Source organism: Diabrotica virgifera, chromosome 7, assembly GCF_917563875.1.
Source record: "Diabrotica virgifera virgifera chromosome 7, PGI_DIABVI_V3a".
In the NCBI taxonomy this organism is placed as follows: Eukaryota; Metazoa; Arthropoda; class Insecta; order Coleoptera; family Chrysomelidae; genus Diabrotica; species Diabrotica virgifera.
Genome location: NC_065449.1, coordinates 88,009,582 through 88,027,526, shown reverse-complemented (window position 1 = coordinate 88,027,526; position 17,945 = coordinate 88,009,582). Strand labels below are relative to the sequence as shown.

Sequence of the window (17,945 nt, the reverse complement as noted above, 5' to 3'; positions counted from 1 at the left end):
GAAACAATCAACATCTACAAACACATTGGTTTATCGAAGCGTTTGAAGACCGAAATCGCAAAAAGGTTTTTCATTCGTTAATGAAAAAAATGTTGTTTGACCAAGATAATACACTGTGTGTCACAAGTCGATGAAAACGGTGCGTGGCAAAAATACACAAATGAAATTTTATCAAGAAATTTTGTTGTACTATTTTGGTACGGGTAATATTTAGTAATTTCTAGATTTTTCATCTTCCTGGATGCAAAGGACGGCCTTGTGTTTCCTCGGGACATACTAAAACGTATGTTGGTACCCATATTCACTCTAATATCAGCTTAGGATACAGTCGTGTGCCAATCAACAGTAGCTCTTCTTCTTTTCCTGCTATCACATCAATTTCCTCGATTAAATGATAGACAATAACTTCTTTGTGTTTTTTAGTTGATATGAACTCTCAAACTGAGTTCCTACGTAGAAATATATTAGGTATGTTTAAATAAAATGTTAATAAATCTTCCAAAAAATTTTGATGCTGTATCTGTTGAGTTTCGATGGGAGTTATTAGCAACAACCCAATTAACTCTTCATTGATTGTCATTATGCACAATTTCAATTGTCCTCTTTCAATGTGTATACATCGTCGACGGGGAGACAACTCAACCAAAAAAACTATTTCTGGACATCATCATCATCGTGGTGCTACAGCCCTACATGATCCACCCTCCCCAGTCTATTTCGTCAGCCGTTTCTGTCCATCACCATCTTCGCGTCCTCGTCCTCACCGTCCCTCCATCTCAATCTTGGTCTACCTCTACTACTATTTCCTACTGGTACCACTAATGGGTTTAATTAGAGCATGAATGACAGTGGCGGCTCGTGACTACTAAAACAGGCCGTGCACAAATATATAAATTTACCGTAGGTAAATTTACCATTTACACAACTTATTAAGTAAATTTACCGGGTACTGGATGAAAAAGGATTTTTCGCTTTTTGGCGCACTATCTTTAAAATTAAAATTTATGTATGATTAGATGAGATGATCGCATGGATAAAGAGTTATGAAAATAAGGCAAAGAATAACGATATTATGTCATAACAAACCAACAACAAGAACAAGACTAACAAACTATTAAAAATAGGTAACATACTACTTTAGTATTTTTAAATGCTAACTGCTAAATGCTTTTTAAACTGTTCCTTGCTATTTTCATGAGTTTTTATTTTTTCGTAAATATGCACTAAATCAATGACACCATGTCTTGCCCATGTAGAAACGGTCCCAAACAAAGCACACACGAAACAGAAAAATGCATTTTTTGATCACATTCACAAATTAAGCTATTTTTTGAATATCTATATATTTCTATTGAACTTCCTTAAACGGCCTTAAAAATTTAAAGAGCTAGATGTTGAAGCTTTCTGCGTAATTGATATATGTATTTAAATCTGGAAGTGGTCTACCAAGTTCCTTAATTTGAATTTTCTCGTCCAGCGAGTCAGTTTTCACTAACAAACAGCTAATTTTGTTCATTTTTCTTCGCTAAGCAGTAAAATTTAAACAGAGCAAACACTTCGATTTCGTAATCGAAAACTTCAAAGTTTAACTGAAATTTCAAATCATCCCTGAAAAGTTATACCAGAGAACAACGACCAGAACAACGACCACATTTGGTCGTTGTTCTATGGTTATACCTAGATAAGCGAAAACCATTCTAATACACTCGCAAAATCACATTCTAAAACACACTCGAGCCAAAGTTTGTCTGGCTCGGAATCTCATAAGCACCGGCGTTGGTTGTACGCTGACCGCGTCTCCCTTTTCCTATACTGTTGAAGTAAAATCTCGAGCCATACAGAATGGTGCTCGGGCAGAGTTAACTCACATGAATTACATGTTTTTTCGTGGAGATTAAATTACATAATGATAAATAATGTATGTAGATAATGCATTGATATTAAAAAAACCAAAAAGCATAGTAAAAATATGTATTTTTATTGATCAATATATTTTCCGATAAGTATGTTTTTCAGAGCCAGTGCCATGGCTCGGTGGCCCCTTAGGACTAGCCGCCACTGATGAATGAATGAATGAATGAATTTATTTGACTACATTACAAAATTACAAGGTTTGTAGCAAGTCAGACTTCAAAGACAAGATTAGAGTACATGGCAAGGAAATTACAAGAAGAATATAGAAAGTGGGGACTAGAAATTAATACAGAAAAAACAAAATACCTGCCAATAGGTACCGAACTATCGAACATCACATTAGAAAATAATGAAATCATCATGCCCTGCGACCATTACACATATCTAGGAATCGTTTTTGACACAACGGGGAAAGATGATGAAGAAATAAAGAGAAGAATAACACAATCCAGAAAAACAATAGGTTGTCTAAACAGCGTACTGTGGAATCATGAAATAGGAAAAAGAAGAAAACACAATATCTACGAATCTCTTATTAAAAGCAGTCTATTGTACGGAGCAGAAACTTGGCGGATAACCGAAAACAACAGAAGAAAACTGGAGGCAGTAGAAATGGACGCTTTTAGAAGATCAGTAGGAGTGTCACGCAGAGAGAGAATACGTAATGATGAGATAAGACAGCGAATGGGGGTTGACGGCTCTCTAACAACAGACATAGAAAGAAAACAGCTGATATGGTACGGACACGTCCAGAGGATGGATAACTCAAGACTCCCTAAAATAATTATGCAATGGGTACCACCAAACCGCAGAAAGAGAGGAAGACCCAAGAAATCTTGGAGAGGGAGTAACGAAGGCGATGAGCGCAAGAGATCTTAGAGAGGGCCAATGGGATGATAGAGTGTCATGGAAATTAGGCATCGGACAACGTCGCAAGACGTTTTAAAACCGATTGATATATATATAAAAACCTATCTATACATAAAATTAGAATATACCTAAAATACACAAAAAATACCTAAAATATACAAATAATAATTTCACACATAAGTATATCACAAAAATTTCACTTTTAAATAGTATAAAAATTATGTAAGTACCGTATCACAGATCAGTAATAAAAGATATTAGATGAGTACTTTCCATGAACTTCAATGAAACTTGAAATATTCAAGGTATTCCTCCACTGAATAAAAACAGTTCTTATTCAGTATTCTTTTCACGGTTTTTTTAAAAGCATTTAGACTTAAATTTTTTATATAACCTGGCAACACGTTGTAAAGCTTGTAATCTAAAGAATTTCTTTTGGACTTAGTTAGACGGTAACGATTAATTCTGATATTATCTGCCTGTCTGGTGTTGTAATTATGAATATCATGTTGTTTCACAAGAGATACAGATATCCTGTGTATTTCAACAACAACACTAAAAATATATAGGCACGGTAAAGGTAATATACTAAGTTTAAAAAAACAAGGGGCGACAATGCTCCAAATAGCTCACGCCAGATATAATTCGTATTGCTCTTTTTTGCAGACGGAAAATCACCAAGGAGTCAGATGAATCACCCCAAAGAACAGTTGCATAGCTAATATGCGAATGAAATAGTGCATAATAAGTTGTTTGAATGAAATAGTGCATGGAGAAGAGTTGCCAGAGACAGGGGCGAATGGAGGATTGTTCTGAAGAAGGCTTTGGCTCATAAAGAGCTGTAACGACACTGATGATGATGATGATGACCACTAATGGCTTTGTCTGGGTGGTTAATTTTCATTTGCTCTTGACATAAGTAGAGAAGATGTTCAGCCCTTCTAAGCCTACTTATTTTTATAAAAGATATTACATCTTTACCATTGACTACTTCTTTATTCTCGTACAATTCGAAATTATATCGCCTTTTCCAAACACCATTCTCACATATTGCGTCCATTATCCTTCTCAGTATCTTATTATTCGAAGACGAGTAGACTTGTTCTTCTTTAGGTGCCGTGTCCGTATTCGAACGTTGGTCGTCATCAAGTTTACCGTGTCCTTTAAAATTTTTAAGCAAAAAAAAGAGTGATAGTTGATTTTTTTTTTAAATTTATATGCGGTCATATTAATTTGGCCAGGGACTGTACTTTTAGAAATAATAATGAGTAAACTCAGGAAGTTTCTAATAAAACAAATAAATAGTCCAGAGGAATAAGGTTTTTGTCGAGACACTTGACCAACTACGTTGCAAATGGTTTTTTGGGTACTATATACCTAATACATTATAAATACAAAAATGCCCGTCACAGATCGGACGAGAATTTTAGTTATAAAAAAGGGGTCAAAATGGCAGTGTTTTCGTTTAAATCGTTACAGGTAAAAGTAAGGTAACTAAGTATCTTATTTAGAGTATACTTCTTTTAGTAGATGAGCAAAGGTTTAAAATGGTAGTTTTTGGATTTTGGTGCGATCATTATTTTGTTGCTTCGGAAATTGCAAAATAAGACTAAAATTTCGAAAATACAAAATTTGCTATAACTTTTGCGAAAATTAACTTAAGACTTTGATGTTGCATAAAAAGTTGAGTCAAATAGTCCATATACTGCACAAAAAATTTCAAGACGATTCGTCAATTAGTTTAGATTTTATTCAATTTGTTTATCCCAAAGAGTTTTTTTGCAATGTTATTGTTCAGAAATCACATGAAAGAAGAATACTTATATTTTCAACGTATTTAAGAAAATCATTAAAAAGTCATTTGTATCATTCCAAAAACATTTTACTAAAGTAGAGTCATTTTGAACAATTTGAATAGCTTTGTTAATATTGACATCTACTTTGGGATTTAAAAAGCTGATATTTTTACACGAATTTTCAAAAAAAAAAACTTTTCGTCTATGTTAATTACGGTCAAAGTTTGCCACTTTTATTATTTAATTCACAGTTACTTCTATGTACCTACATACATAAAATTCTCCTGTAACAGTGTTAGTTACCATACTCCTCCGAAACGGCTTGGCTGATTTTTATGAAATTTTACACGTGTATCCTGTAGGACTGAGAACCGGTTGTAATCTATTTTTCATAGTCATAAGTTATAAGGGGTTGTCGCCCTAACATTTTTTTTTATTTTTTTGGACAATATTATCCACCTTATTTTCAAATGAGATAGCATTAAAAAATACATACAACCCTTAAGTTTCACCCTTTTATCACCAACCCCTATTTTTTAATAGCCATCTATATATTTACATCTATAAAATTCTCCTGTCACAGTGTTAGTTGCCATACTCCTCTGAGAGCGCTTGGACGATTTTTATGAAATTATGTATATTTGGTAGGTCTTAGAATTGGTCGTAATCTATTTTTCATATCCCTGAGTGATAAGGGGGGTCCCCCCTAACATTTTGTAATGTTAGGTGGGGATATGTGTACATAACGTACTCTACAAGACTACGAGTACATACAAATTTAAAAAATTATGATCAAAATCCATCAACAAGCTCCGGAGATATTAATCGCAGTATATGTTTGAAGAATCTATTTCATTTTGTGAATGCACGGATTTTAATAATTCCCCTCCACCGACCACGAGTTGATTTCGTTAAGACGTTATTTTTAAAGCTTTGTTAACCACTCTGTTGAAGATCAAAGTTAACTCAAACTTTTAAACATAAACTATATACCTTGAACTTCAAAATGGCGCTAGTTAGGTTGCTTAATTGGTATAAACAAAGTAGCTGTGAAGTAAATAAAAAAAGTGGTTAACTTTGACCGTAATTAACATAGGCAAAAAGTTTTTTTTTTAAATTCGTGTAAAAATATCAGCTTTTCAAATCCCAAAGTAGATTTAGTCTACAGTCAATATTAACAAAGGTATTCAAATTGTTTATAAGCCAAAAATGACTCTACTTTAGTAAAATGTTTTCGGAATAATAAAAATGACTTTTTATTGATTTTGTTAAATACGTTGAAAATATAAGTATTCTTCTTTCATGTGATTTCCACAGAATTGCTATATCATTATTATTTTCTGAACAATAGCATTGCAAAAAAATGCTCTTTGAGAAAAACAATTGAATAAAATTTAAACTAATTGACGAATAGTCTTGAAATTTTTTGTGCATTATATGGATTGTTTGACTCAACTTTTTATGCAACATCAAAGTTCATTTTCGCAAAAGTTATATCAAATTTTTTATTTTAGAAATTTTAGCCTTATTTTACAATTTCTGAAGCAACAAATGATCGGATCAAAATCCAAAAACTGCTGTTAAACCTTTTCTCATCTGCTAAAAGAAGAATACTCTAAATAAGATATTTAATTACCATATTACTACCTGTAGCGATTTAAATGCAAAAACTGCCATTTTTGGCCCTTATTTGTTAATAACGAAAATTCTCGTCCAAACTGTGACGGGCATTTTTGTATTTATGATATATTAGGTATATAGCACCCAAAAAACCCATTTGCAACCTGGCTGGTCAAGTGTCCCGAACACGGTATATTTTTGTCTTATTTACCTGGAGTAAAAGTGAATAGTGAAATGATTTGTATAAAAAATTAAAAATAAGAGAAATCTAAAACATAGTCATTATTATAAAATATTTTAAATCTATGCACATATTTCTAAAATACACAATTTATAAAATGATTTATGTTAGGTGTTGATAAAATAAAACGCTACCGGTAAGTTGACGCATGGGGTCAATTTAATACCTTTTCATCAAATAATTGCAAACGAAGCTTTGCTGCTAATGGAACTATTTAAAAGAAAAATCTAAGTGTAGACGTGTGAAAGATACACTTTTTGAGGATGACAGAATATTAACTTATGTTGAAAACAAAAAAGTATACGGGGTGTTTCACTGGGAAAGTAACATACGTTAACTGTAGAAAGAGGAGACTTAGGGTCAATTTCTCATACCTGCGTTAATCTATGGTTCAGTTGACTGAGGTTCACCGGTGAACTTCGGTTATGTTTGGAATGCATTTCTCATTGTTAGTGCACGTTCTACAGCTTTCGAGAAATTTTTTTGTACTTATACCGGGTGGAAGAAAAGAAATGTTTTTCTTATGTTAAGTTTGAGAGGCCCTGTAGGGAGGACGAGGTACAAATGGGAGTATATATCGAAATCGAATTGTAGTCTTATGTTTTGTGAACATTTTGTTTTTTGAATGTCCCTGATATCCTTAGAAATAAAAAATAGACGGTTTTGTAATTTAACATGTGTTTTAACCGAAACGAAAGTTTGAGACACCTTGTAGGGAGAAAAAGGCATAAAGGTCCACAATACCTCGATATTTTGTTGTAGTCTCATATTTTGTGAATATTTTATTTTTTTAATTTCTCTGATATCTTTAATAACAAAGACGATATTACTTTTTAATATGTGTTTTAAACATAGAAAACATATTAAAGAGTAATACCGTCTAGTTTCTTTGTTATTAAAGATATCAGAGAAATTAAAAAAATAAAATATTCAAAAAATATGAGACTACAACATAATATCGGGGTATACTCACCTTTGTGCCTTTTTCTCCCTACAAGGTGTCTCAAACTTTTGATTCGGTTAAAACAAATGTTAAATTACAAAACCGTCTATTTTTTTTGTTTCTAAAGATATCAGGGACATTCAAACAACAGCATGTTCACAAAACATAAGACTACAATATTATTCTGATGTATACTCACATTTGTACCTCGTTCTCCCTACAGGGTGTCTCAAACTTAACACAAGAAAAACATATTTTTTTCTTCCACCCGGTATAAGTACAAAAATTAAGTTTGAGTAAACCTTTGCACAACTGTGTAAATACTAAAGAAAAGGCTAAAATAAAAGAAATAGCGGAATCCGTCTGTTCGCGAAAAAATCAACTATGAAAATCAGCATAATTTTCTATATCCCTAACTTTTGACGAGCTGTTTATTTATATTATGACAACATTTCGTGTTAATACAACGCATGCGTAATCCATGAAATCATCTGAACTAGGTTCTGAAATCTTTGAAGCGCCGAATTCCAGCGTTCAAGTTGAACGTAGTTTAAAGTGCCATCGGTTGAACGTGAATTGAGAAAGACAATTTTGACTTTAAACTGACGTTCACTAAGGGTCGATTTCTTATACCTGCGGTAATTCACCTGTTCACTGGTGAACTTCGGTTTTTTTTTTGGAATGCATTTCTCATTGCACGTTCATGTCAGTGCACGTTCTACAGCTTTCGAGAAATGCCAATAGATGGCAAAAGTAAAAAACTATCGCCATTTTGTACGACCTTTTTATGCTGTTTTTGAATAAAGTTAAATTTAAGTATCTATTTATAGTCAAATAATCATTTAATTAATTATAAATAAATGTAATAAAAACAAAAATAATATAGTTTATCGTTAGGCTTAATATAATAAAATAGGTTATATTTATATTATGACAGCGTTTCGTGTTTATACGCGTAAAGCATGCATAATCCATGAAATCATCTGAACTGGGTTCTGAAAATCTTTGAACGGCCGAATTCTAGCGTTCAAGTTGAACGTAGTTTAAACTGCCATCGGTTGAACGTGAATTGATAAAGACAATTTTGCCTTTAAACTGACGTTCACTAAAAGTTCAGGTTAAACTGGAGTTGAACTCGATATAAGAAATTGGCCCTTGGGCGGTCTCCAAAATACCATACTTAATGGGTCTTACTTCATTAATAACAAAGATACTGGGTGTTTTATTTATTTTGCCATTTTCTTATTTGCTTCATAACTTTTTAACCACACCGTATATTTATTTTATATTTGGGACGCAAATATTATTTAAGGTGTACAATTAATTAATTTATTTACAAATGTAAAAAATTCAGGTGCGGATTAAAAAATATTGGAAAAATATTTCGACTCAAAAAAAACACTGTACTGTACATTAATATTTTTTAAAATGGATTTTGCATTTGAAAAGAGGATGAAAAACTAAATTTAGTGGTATACTTTGAATTTTCGGCAAAATTTTTCTTTTTAGATTTTTCTAGTAAAATTTTGAATTTGAATTCTGAAATTATGTGAATTGAGAGCTCTACGTAAAAAAAATTGAAATGCAACTTATAATTTGTTAACAACACTGTATATTTATTTTATATTTAACACGCGAACATTTTGAAGGTGTCCAATCAATTAATTTATTTACAATTATAACAAATCCAGGGTCGGATTATAAAATATTGGAAAAATGTTACGATCCAAAAAAAAACACCCTGTACATTAAATTTTTTTAAAATGGATTTTGCATTTGAAAAACGGTAAAAAAGTAAATTCAGTGCTATGCTTCGAGTTTTTGGCAAAATGATATTTCTGGTAAAATTTTGAATTTGAATTCTAAAATTTTGTGAATTGGAAGCTCAAGGTAAAAAAAAATAAAAATGTGACTTAATTTTAATTAATATTATTATTTAACCTAAATTGGTAAAATATTAACATTTTAGTGTGTTTTATTATGGCTAAAAATAATTCATATAGTTCGTTCGCTAACTCAGACACAACTGGTTAGTGATTTTAGTAGGTAAATTTTTTGTTTTTGGCCAATTTTTCCAAAATTGGAAAAATTACTAACTATTTAGTAATTATTAACTATTTAGTAATTATTTTTTTGCCAATTTTACCAAATTGGCAAAATTACTTATCAAAATCACTAGGCAGTTGTGTCTGAGTTTAGCGAATCGACAATAAATATTCACCTTTAATTATTAATGAATAAATAATAGAGTCCACAAAAAATACATAACTTTTATCAACGAACTACCTTACAAATTAAAAAAAGAACGGAAAAATTTTGCTGAAAAATAAAATCAAAATATAGTAATTGTTCAAAATGGCCACCACCTTGTTCAATGTACAATCTTGCTCTTTTTGTTACTTGTCTGACTGACTTCCTAATCTCGTCAGGGTTATTCTTCATTTCTTGGAAGACGTCTCGAATCCGTTCAAGAAGTTCGTCCCTACTGTTTATTTCCTCGTTATAAACTTTGGATTTTAGATATTCCCACACATAATAATCGATAGAATTAAAATCACATCATCGTGAAGGCAAGGCATGAGGACCACCTCTACCAATCCATATATTGTGAAAATTGTCGGATAAAAAATCTCTAACTATGCGTCAGTAGTGTGGTGAAGCACCATCATGTTGAAAGTATATTCCACCTGTATTGATATTTTCATAATCTAGAAGTACTGGTAAAATATTTTCTAAAAAATCTAAATACACTTCACTGGTTATGGTGTAAAATTAAGTCGCATTTTAATTTTTTTCTACTTAGAACACAGAATTAAAATTCAAAATTTTACCAGAAAAATCAATTTGCCGAAAACTCAAAGCATACCAGTAAATTTAGTTTTTCATCCTATTTCAAATGCAAAATCCATTTTAAAAAAATTTAATGTACAGTGTTTTTTTGGTCGCAAAATTTTTCTATTTGTAAATAAATTTATTGATTGGACACCTTAAAAAATCTTCGCATATTAAATATAAAATAAATATACAGTGTGGTTAACAAGCTATAAGTTGCATTTAATTTTTTTTTCTACTTAGAGCTCTCGTAATTCACATAATTTCAGAATTCAAATTAAAAATTTTACTTGCAAAATCATTTTGCCAAATATTCAAAGTATACCACTAAATTTAGTTTTCATCCACCTTTCAAATGCAAAATCCATTTTAAAAAAATTTAATGAACAGGGTTTTTGGGTCGGAATATTTTTCCAATATTTTTAATCCGGGCCTGGATTTTTTACAATTATAAATAAATTAATTCATTGTACACCTTAAATAGTATTTGCGTGTCAAATATAAAATAAATATACGGTGTGGTTAAAAAGTTATGAACCAAATAAGAAAATGACAAAATAGATAAAACACCCAGTATCTTTGTTATTAATGAAGTAAGACCCATTCAATATGATATTTTTGAGACCGCCTAAGTGTCCTCTTTCTACAGTTAACGTATGTAACTTTCCCAATGAAACAACCTGCATAATATTATATATAATATTACCCCAGGAAACGAAGTCGAAAAAGCACGTGAAAAACAAAAAAAATTACTGATCGCTATTTTTTAACTAGAATATCTAGGGGAAGTCAATAGAAAAGGCGTACCGTCTCGTGTTTATCGCAATTTTTATGGCGTCACATTTAAGGAAAAAAGCGACGTTTTTCATTCATTTCAATATTGTGAAAAAACTACGCATTGTAGAAGAAAACGTTCAACAGATACGTGTATGAAAAATACTAGTTCTTTAAAATAAGATTTTCTAAATTAAAAAATGTTTATAAACAAAAAAATTATCGCAAATTAAACCCGAAAATAAGCATTTATTTTTCATTTGTTTATCATTATTAAAGTAAACAATAAAAATATTTAAAACACATTTCACAGTAATACCGATACCAATAAGTAATACCGAGCGGCGCTAATAACCACATAGGTTGATGCGCCTGAAATTTAAATAAATAAAAAAACATTTCACAATGTGACTTTTTATATTTTTACTGTATGTGCAAAATTGGGCCCGATCGGTATAGTTATTTTCCTAACAAGTGCAGAAAGTCATTCTTTTCCGCACGCGACTGCAGTTTGCCGAACGACGCGAAGCGGGAGTTCGGCAAGCAGTCGAGTGCGGAAAAGAGACTTTCTGCAAGAGTTAGGAACAATATTTTTTCTAAGTCTTTAAAAAATTACCAAATCTTAATCAATTAATTTAATTAATATGAAAATACATACACAAATTAATTCTTTGACAAGGTTGTCAAAACCAAACTTTCAATATAATTAGTTAGCATGACGACGATCTTGGTTTCCATGACGATGATTCAAAACGACTATCTACCGATTTGACTTTCGAATATTATGTCAAAATAATTTTATTTCATCGAATTGTCGCGTTAATTTCATTAAAACAGGAATACAATAAGATATATTTGAAATAAATTAGTAAATAATATCTAAATATTAGTTTATTGCATGTATTATAATTACTTTAAGGCCATATTAACATATCTAAATTAACACGCGTGCGGAAAAGTAAAAAACCGCGTGCGGAAAATTAACACGCGTGCGGAAAAGTAACACGCATGCGGAAAAGTAAAACTTTCTAAACTAAAATGCGTGCGCGAAAGTAGACATTTTTGCACGCTCGTAGAAAAAAGTAGTTTTTAAACAATTTTATTTGTTTATCTTATTTGAGACAAAAAAAAAAGATAATTTTCAAGCGGCTGTGCAGGTGCTTTGTCAATATTTAGAAGGGCTTTTTTGATTTCATTTTCGTAAGGTGCCAAAGTTTCATGTTATTAAAAAAAAGAGATTCATGTTTAATTGTTTACTATTAAATAATTCGTGCAGAATGAAGTAGCATTTTTCGCCTTATAAACAATTTAATTATCTGCACCGTTTTAACCTTTACAAAAAAAAAAAACAAAATGAAACAATGTTACGAAACAACACATCTTTTTATAAAAAAAGTTTGTACAACTTATAGAACCAGAGATTTTTTTGCTTTTGTAATCACAGTGCAATCCTTTATAACAACTAAGACCTGAAATTTGGGCAGTTTATAAATTAGGGCTCAGTTTATAATTTAAAATTTAATTATTCCTATAATAAATAGGATTAAGCCTACAATAAATAGGGGTGTTGAGATACTTTACGGGCCGGTTGTTCGAACGCTAATCAACACTGATCACTATCAAATATTTAATTACTGTCACAACTGTCAATGTCAACTTTGGTTGGGTTGCTGAAAACATAATTTATTATAATTATGAGATTAGTTAATCAATTAACATAACAATTATTAACATAATTGATTAATTAATTTCATAATTGTAATCAATAAAATTGTTTTCAGCAACCCAATCAAAGTTGACATTGACAGTTGTGAAAGTAATTAAATATTTGATAATGATCATTTTTGATTAGCGTTCGAACAACCGGCCCTACAAGTATAATATTGCATAATTATCATCACATTCAAAAAACAAACTACTTAAGCTTTCTTATACTCTGGGCTAATTAGCAAAATTCATGGAAAAGTTATTTACCAGCAATTTTATTGCTGGAATCGAATTATAAGATCCTATATATTAATAATATAGGTATGCAAAGTCCGCAGATAGTGTGCTACTTTTTTTATAAACAAAATGGCGCCCGAAAATCGTGTTTTTTTCAATTTGTGCTCTATAACTCCGAAGATTTTAACTTAACAACAAAAACACTCAAATAAAAATTCACAATTAAATTCTGCATAGAGATATGTTTTTCCCGATTTGCTCCGACGAAAATTTTTCTCAGAAATGCGGGTTTTCCCAACAAAATCTCTAATTTTCAAATAAAGTTTTAGGGAAGTAATTATTAATCAATAATTAAATAACTTAGTGGCATCAAAGCTTTCTTGGTATAGATTGTAATTCCAGAAGCCGGTGAAAATTAAACGAATATTTTAACAACAATTCAATTGTTAATTAACAATTTACGATCGCAATAATAACCAAAATAATCATGATACATTGATCAAACTTATAAAGATTATAAAGATGAGATGCTTATTTAATATTTTATCGACAAAATATAAATTTTTCGTTTTATTTTGCATAATCTTTAAATTAAAAAAAAATAGTTATAATACGCTGGTCTAATTAGTAAAGTACAAAGAAAGGTTATTTACCAGCAATTTTATTGTTGGAATCGAATATTATGATCCTATATATTAATAATATAGCTATGCAAGGTCAGCAGATAGAGTGGTACTTTTTTTATTAACAAAATGGCGCCCCCAAATCGTGTTTTTTTTTTCAATTATTGGTCTATAACTCCGAAGATTTTAACTTTACACCAAAAACACTCAAATAAAAATTCACCCCAATTTAATTCTACATAGAGGCATGTTTTTCCCGATTTGCTCCGACGAAAATTCTCCTTGGAAAATGTGGGTATTCCCAACAAAATCTCGAATTTTCAAATAAATTTTTTGGGCAAGTAATTATTTATCAATAATTAAATAACTTAATGAAATAAAAGATTTCTTGGCATAGATTATAACTGCAGAAGCCGGTGAAAATTAAACAAATATGTTAGCAACAATTCAATTGTTAACTAACAATTTACAGTCGCAATAACAACTAAAATAATCATGAGACATTGATCAAACTTAGAAAGATTATAAAGATGTGATGCCTATTTAATATTTTGTCGACAAAACATAAATTTTTCATTTTTTTGCATAATCTTTAAATGTTTAACAAAAATAGTTATAAACAAATTAACATTTCTCAGAAATTGTTTATTATATTATAATTTTAAAAAATACTTAAAATGCGTACCTATTTCAAAGGTCTTGAAAACGAATGCTTTAAAATTTTTTTCCAACCATTTGCAAAAAAGTTATGAAACAGCAAAGCGTCGCCTCAAAGTAACAGTAGGATATGTACATATACTACTGTTGCACTAGTGCACCGATCAACCAGTTAGTCATATGGGACCGATGCGATGTGTATGGTATATACGCATATACGGTGCACTAGTGCAACAGTAGGATATGTACATATCCTACTGTCGCTTTGAGGCGACGAAAGTAAACATACGATTACTCCGTTTTTTATAATTTGTTTTAATTGTTTCAAAGTTTAAAAGTGCGTTTATGGTACAAACTAATTACTCTCAAAAAATATCAAACATTAGTTCAATGGTTATATATTAATCAAAGATTAAAAATGTATTTTTTGTAATTTTTAGCTCGAAAATAGGCTTGATACAGAGCCGAAGCTTAATTTTATTTATTAACTACTGTATGTCGCGGGCGGTCGTCGATTCGAGTGAAAATGTTATTAGCTACGGTACTGTATTAGTCTACTTTCGCTCGTGTAAATTACAAAACAAAAATGTTTATAATCTTTAATTAAAATATAACCATTAAACTTATAATCCATATTTTTTTGTAAGTGATTAGCTTGTACTTTAAACTCACTTTTACGCTTTAAAAGAATTAAAAAAATATATAAACAACGTAATAATCGTATATTTACTTTGCTGTTTCATAACTTTTTTGCAAATGGTTGCAAAAAAGTTTTAAAGCATTCATTTTCAAGATCTTTGAAATACGCGTTTTACCTATTTTTTAAAATTAGAATATAATAAAAACTATTTTTATAACTATTTTTTTAACATTTAAAGATTATTCAAAAAAATTAAAAATTTATATTTTGTCGACAAAATATTAAATAGGCATCTTATATTTATAAGATTTCAAAGTTTGATCAGTGTATCATAATTATTTTGGTTATTATTGCGACCGTAAATTATTAATTAACAATTGAATTGTTGCTCAAATATTTGTTTAGTTTTCACCGGCTTCTGAAACTATAATCTAAACCAAGAAAACTTTTATGTCGCCGAGTTATTTAATCATTGGTAGATGTCTTATCTAAAACTTTATTTGAAATTTAAAGATTTTGTTGGGAAAACCCGCATTTTCCGAGGAAAATTTTTGTCAAAGCAGATCGGGAAAAACATGTATTTATGCAGAATTTAATTTCGGTGAATTTTTATTATGGTGCTTTTGGTGTAAAGTTAAAATGTTCGGAGCTATGGAGCAAAAATTGAAAAAAACACGATTTGGGGGCGCCATTTTGTTAATAACAAAAGTAGCACACTATCTGCGAACTTTGCATACCTATATTATTAATATATATAATCATAAGCTTCGATTCCAGCAATAAAATTGCTGGTAAATAACTTTTCCCAAAAATGGCCTATTCTCCGATAATCAGCCCAGACTATTAATATAATGTTGTTCTGAAGCTATTTCCTTGTGACATTTTTATAATTTACTATTTTGATTGGGAAATAGGCCACAATTAAATTAAAAAGCTAATTTTATTAGCGTTTAGACGCCCAAATCGGATGTCGTTGTCGAAATACAAAATATTACTAAATTAAACAAAAATGTTGTTGCTTAGTAAAAAATTATTCTAATAATTTATTTAATCTGACTCATTTATATCGGCAATTCAGACTTATATTATACATTTTTTAAAGTAGAAGACTTTAAAATGATATTGCCAATATTTAAGTTGCATTCCTGGGACGACTTTACTGAAAGATAGTTCATTCGATTACATGAAATCAACCCCAACTCAAGAATAGCCGCCACAAAAAAAATCATAGCATGTGATCTATCTTTAAAAAGACAACCAAATGCAACGGTGACAGTAAAATTATCGTGTTAAATATTGGCAATAATATATCATAAATATTGGCAATATCATTTTAAAGTCTTCTACTTTGAAACGTATAATATATGTTTATATTATAATATAATATATATAACAACGCACCTGGACAACGCATCTCAGTTTACCCGTATGAATCGTTATCATTGTGTACTCTGATACAGAGTACGGTGTAAAACAAAACGAAAATAAACGGTTTCGTTTTGATTCAAATCGAGTATCTTGCTATCCCCTGACACGAAAGCGTTTCTAGGTTTACTCGTTATCAAAGAGGATTTGCAAGAAACTGAGAAACTAGTGTCAGAAACTAAACCTAGAAACACGTGTCAGGGAATGGCAAGAGGGTCGATTTGAATCAAAACGAAACCGTTTATTTTCATTTTGTTTTACACCATACTCTGTATTAGAGTACACAATGATAACGATTCAGACGGGTAAACTGAGATGCGTTGTTATATATATTATATTATTATAAACATATATTATACGTTTCAAAATAGAAGACTTTAAAATGATATTGCCAATATTCATGATATATTATTGCCAATATTTAACACGAGAATTATGATAACGATTCAGATGGGTAAACTGAGATGCGTTGTTGGAATATTTTCCTAAGCACGTCGCCCGTTTGGAATTTTCATATCTGGGTAAACATTATACTTGAACCATTATGACACTCATTTCAATTGAAAAAAAATATATATACTTTCGGGTTTAATTTGCAATGACTTTTTTGTTTATAAACATTTTTAATTTAGAAAATATCATTTTAAAAAAGTCAAGAAAGTCGTTGTCATCTACAATGCATTGTTTTTTTTTTACAATATTCAAATGAATGAAAAAAGTCGCTTTTTTGCTAAAATGTTAATTAAAAAACTATGGCGCAGTAAAAATTTCGAAACTCGAGAAGGTACGCCTTTTCTATTGACTTCTCCCATATATTCCCGTTGAAAAATAAAGACTAGTAATTTTTCCATTTTCAAATGCTTCGTTTTCTAGGGTACCTATCTGGGGTCATACTATTGACCTAATGCGCCCACTTAAAGGTTAAACAAAATTTGGAATTATGTATACTTAGCCTGATTAATACAAAATGGATTATGGATTCATTTTTTAAATTGCATAATTTTTTGTGTAAAGTTTTAAAGTATCTTACGTGCTTCATGTTTCCTTGGCCTTCCTCGCTTTTTAACTGGATTTAGTGCGTTTTTAACTGGATTTATTACGTATTCCCTCGGAGTCGCTAAAGAAATTTATTTTTCTAGTAAACTACCTTAAGACAGGATGATGTTCTTTTGTTAATATGTGTAAAATGTGCTGAGTGGAAGGTTAAGTTGGTGGAGGTATGTTTAGTATGATACAATTGATCCAAAAAAGGCATAACCCAGACACCCATACTGAAAGTTATGCTCCAATACCAAATTGTTCTATATGGTCCACATATTGTTCAGTAAAAAGTTACACGATTTTGAGCGTCAGGTTTGGGGTGGAGGTGGGGGAGAAATCAGTAAATTAGTAGTTTTTTACGTTTTTCGTCAATATTTCTAAAACTATGCGATTTAGATATAAAGCAATGTTCTATACAAAAATGTTCTACATTAAATTTTAAACAAAAAAGGTCCTATGCATAATCCTTCTAAAACGAACGGTTCCAAAGTTACGGAGGTAGTATAGTATAATTGGCCAAAAAATGGCCTAACCCCGTCATCCAAAATAAAAGTTTTCCTCCAACACCAAATTGTTTTATATGGTCCACATACTGTTCTGTAAAATGTTACACCATTATGCGAAG

At 30.6% G+C, this 17,945-nt stretch overlaps 1 protein-coding gene across 4 annotated transcripts in view; it reads right to left on the bottom strand.

Annotated features, from left to right (window-relative positions):
• LOC114329654 (zinc finger and BTB domain-containing protein 8A-like) overlaps window positions 1–17,945 on the bottom strand; it is a 184,604-nt gene that overhangs the window by 55,080 nt on the left and 111,579 nt on the right. For 2 of the 4 annotated variants that reach the window (XM_028278834.2, XM_028278832.2), the window contains exon 6: window positions 17,310–17,396. The exons of the other annotated variants lie outside the window; for them this stretch is intronic. In XM_028278834.2, coding sequence (XP_028134635.1) covers window positions 17,310–17,396 — 87 coding nt within the window. The remainder of the gene's footprint in view (window positions 1–17,309; window positions 17,397–17,945) is intronic. 4 annotated transcript variants of the gene reach the window in all.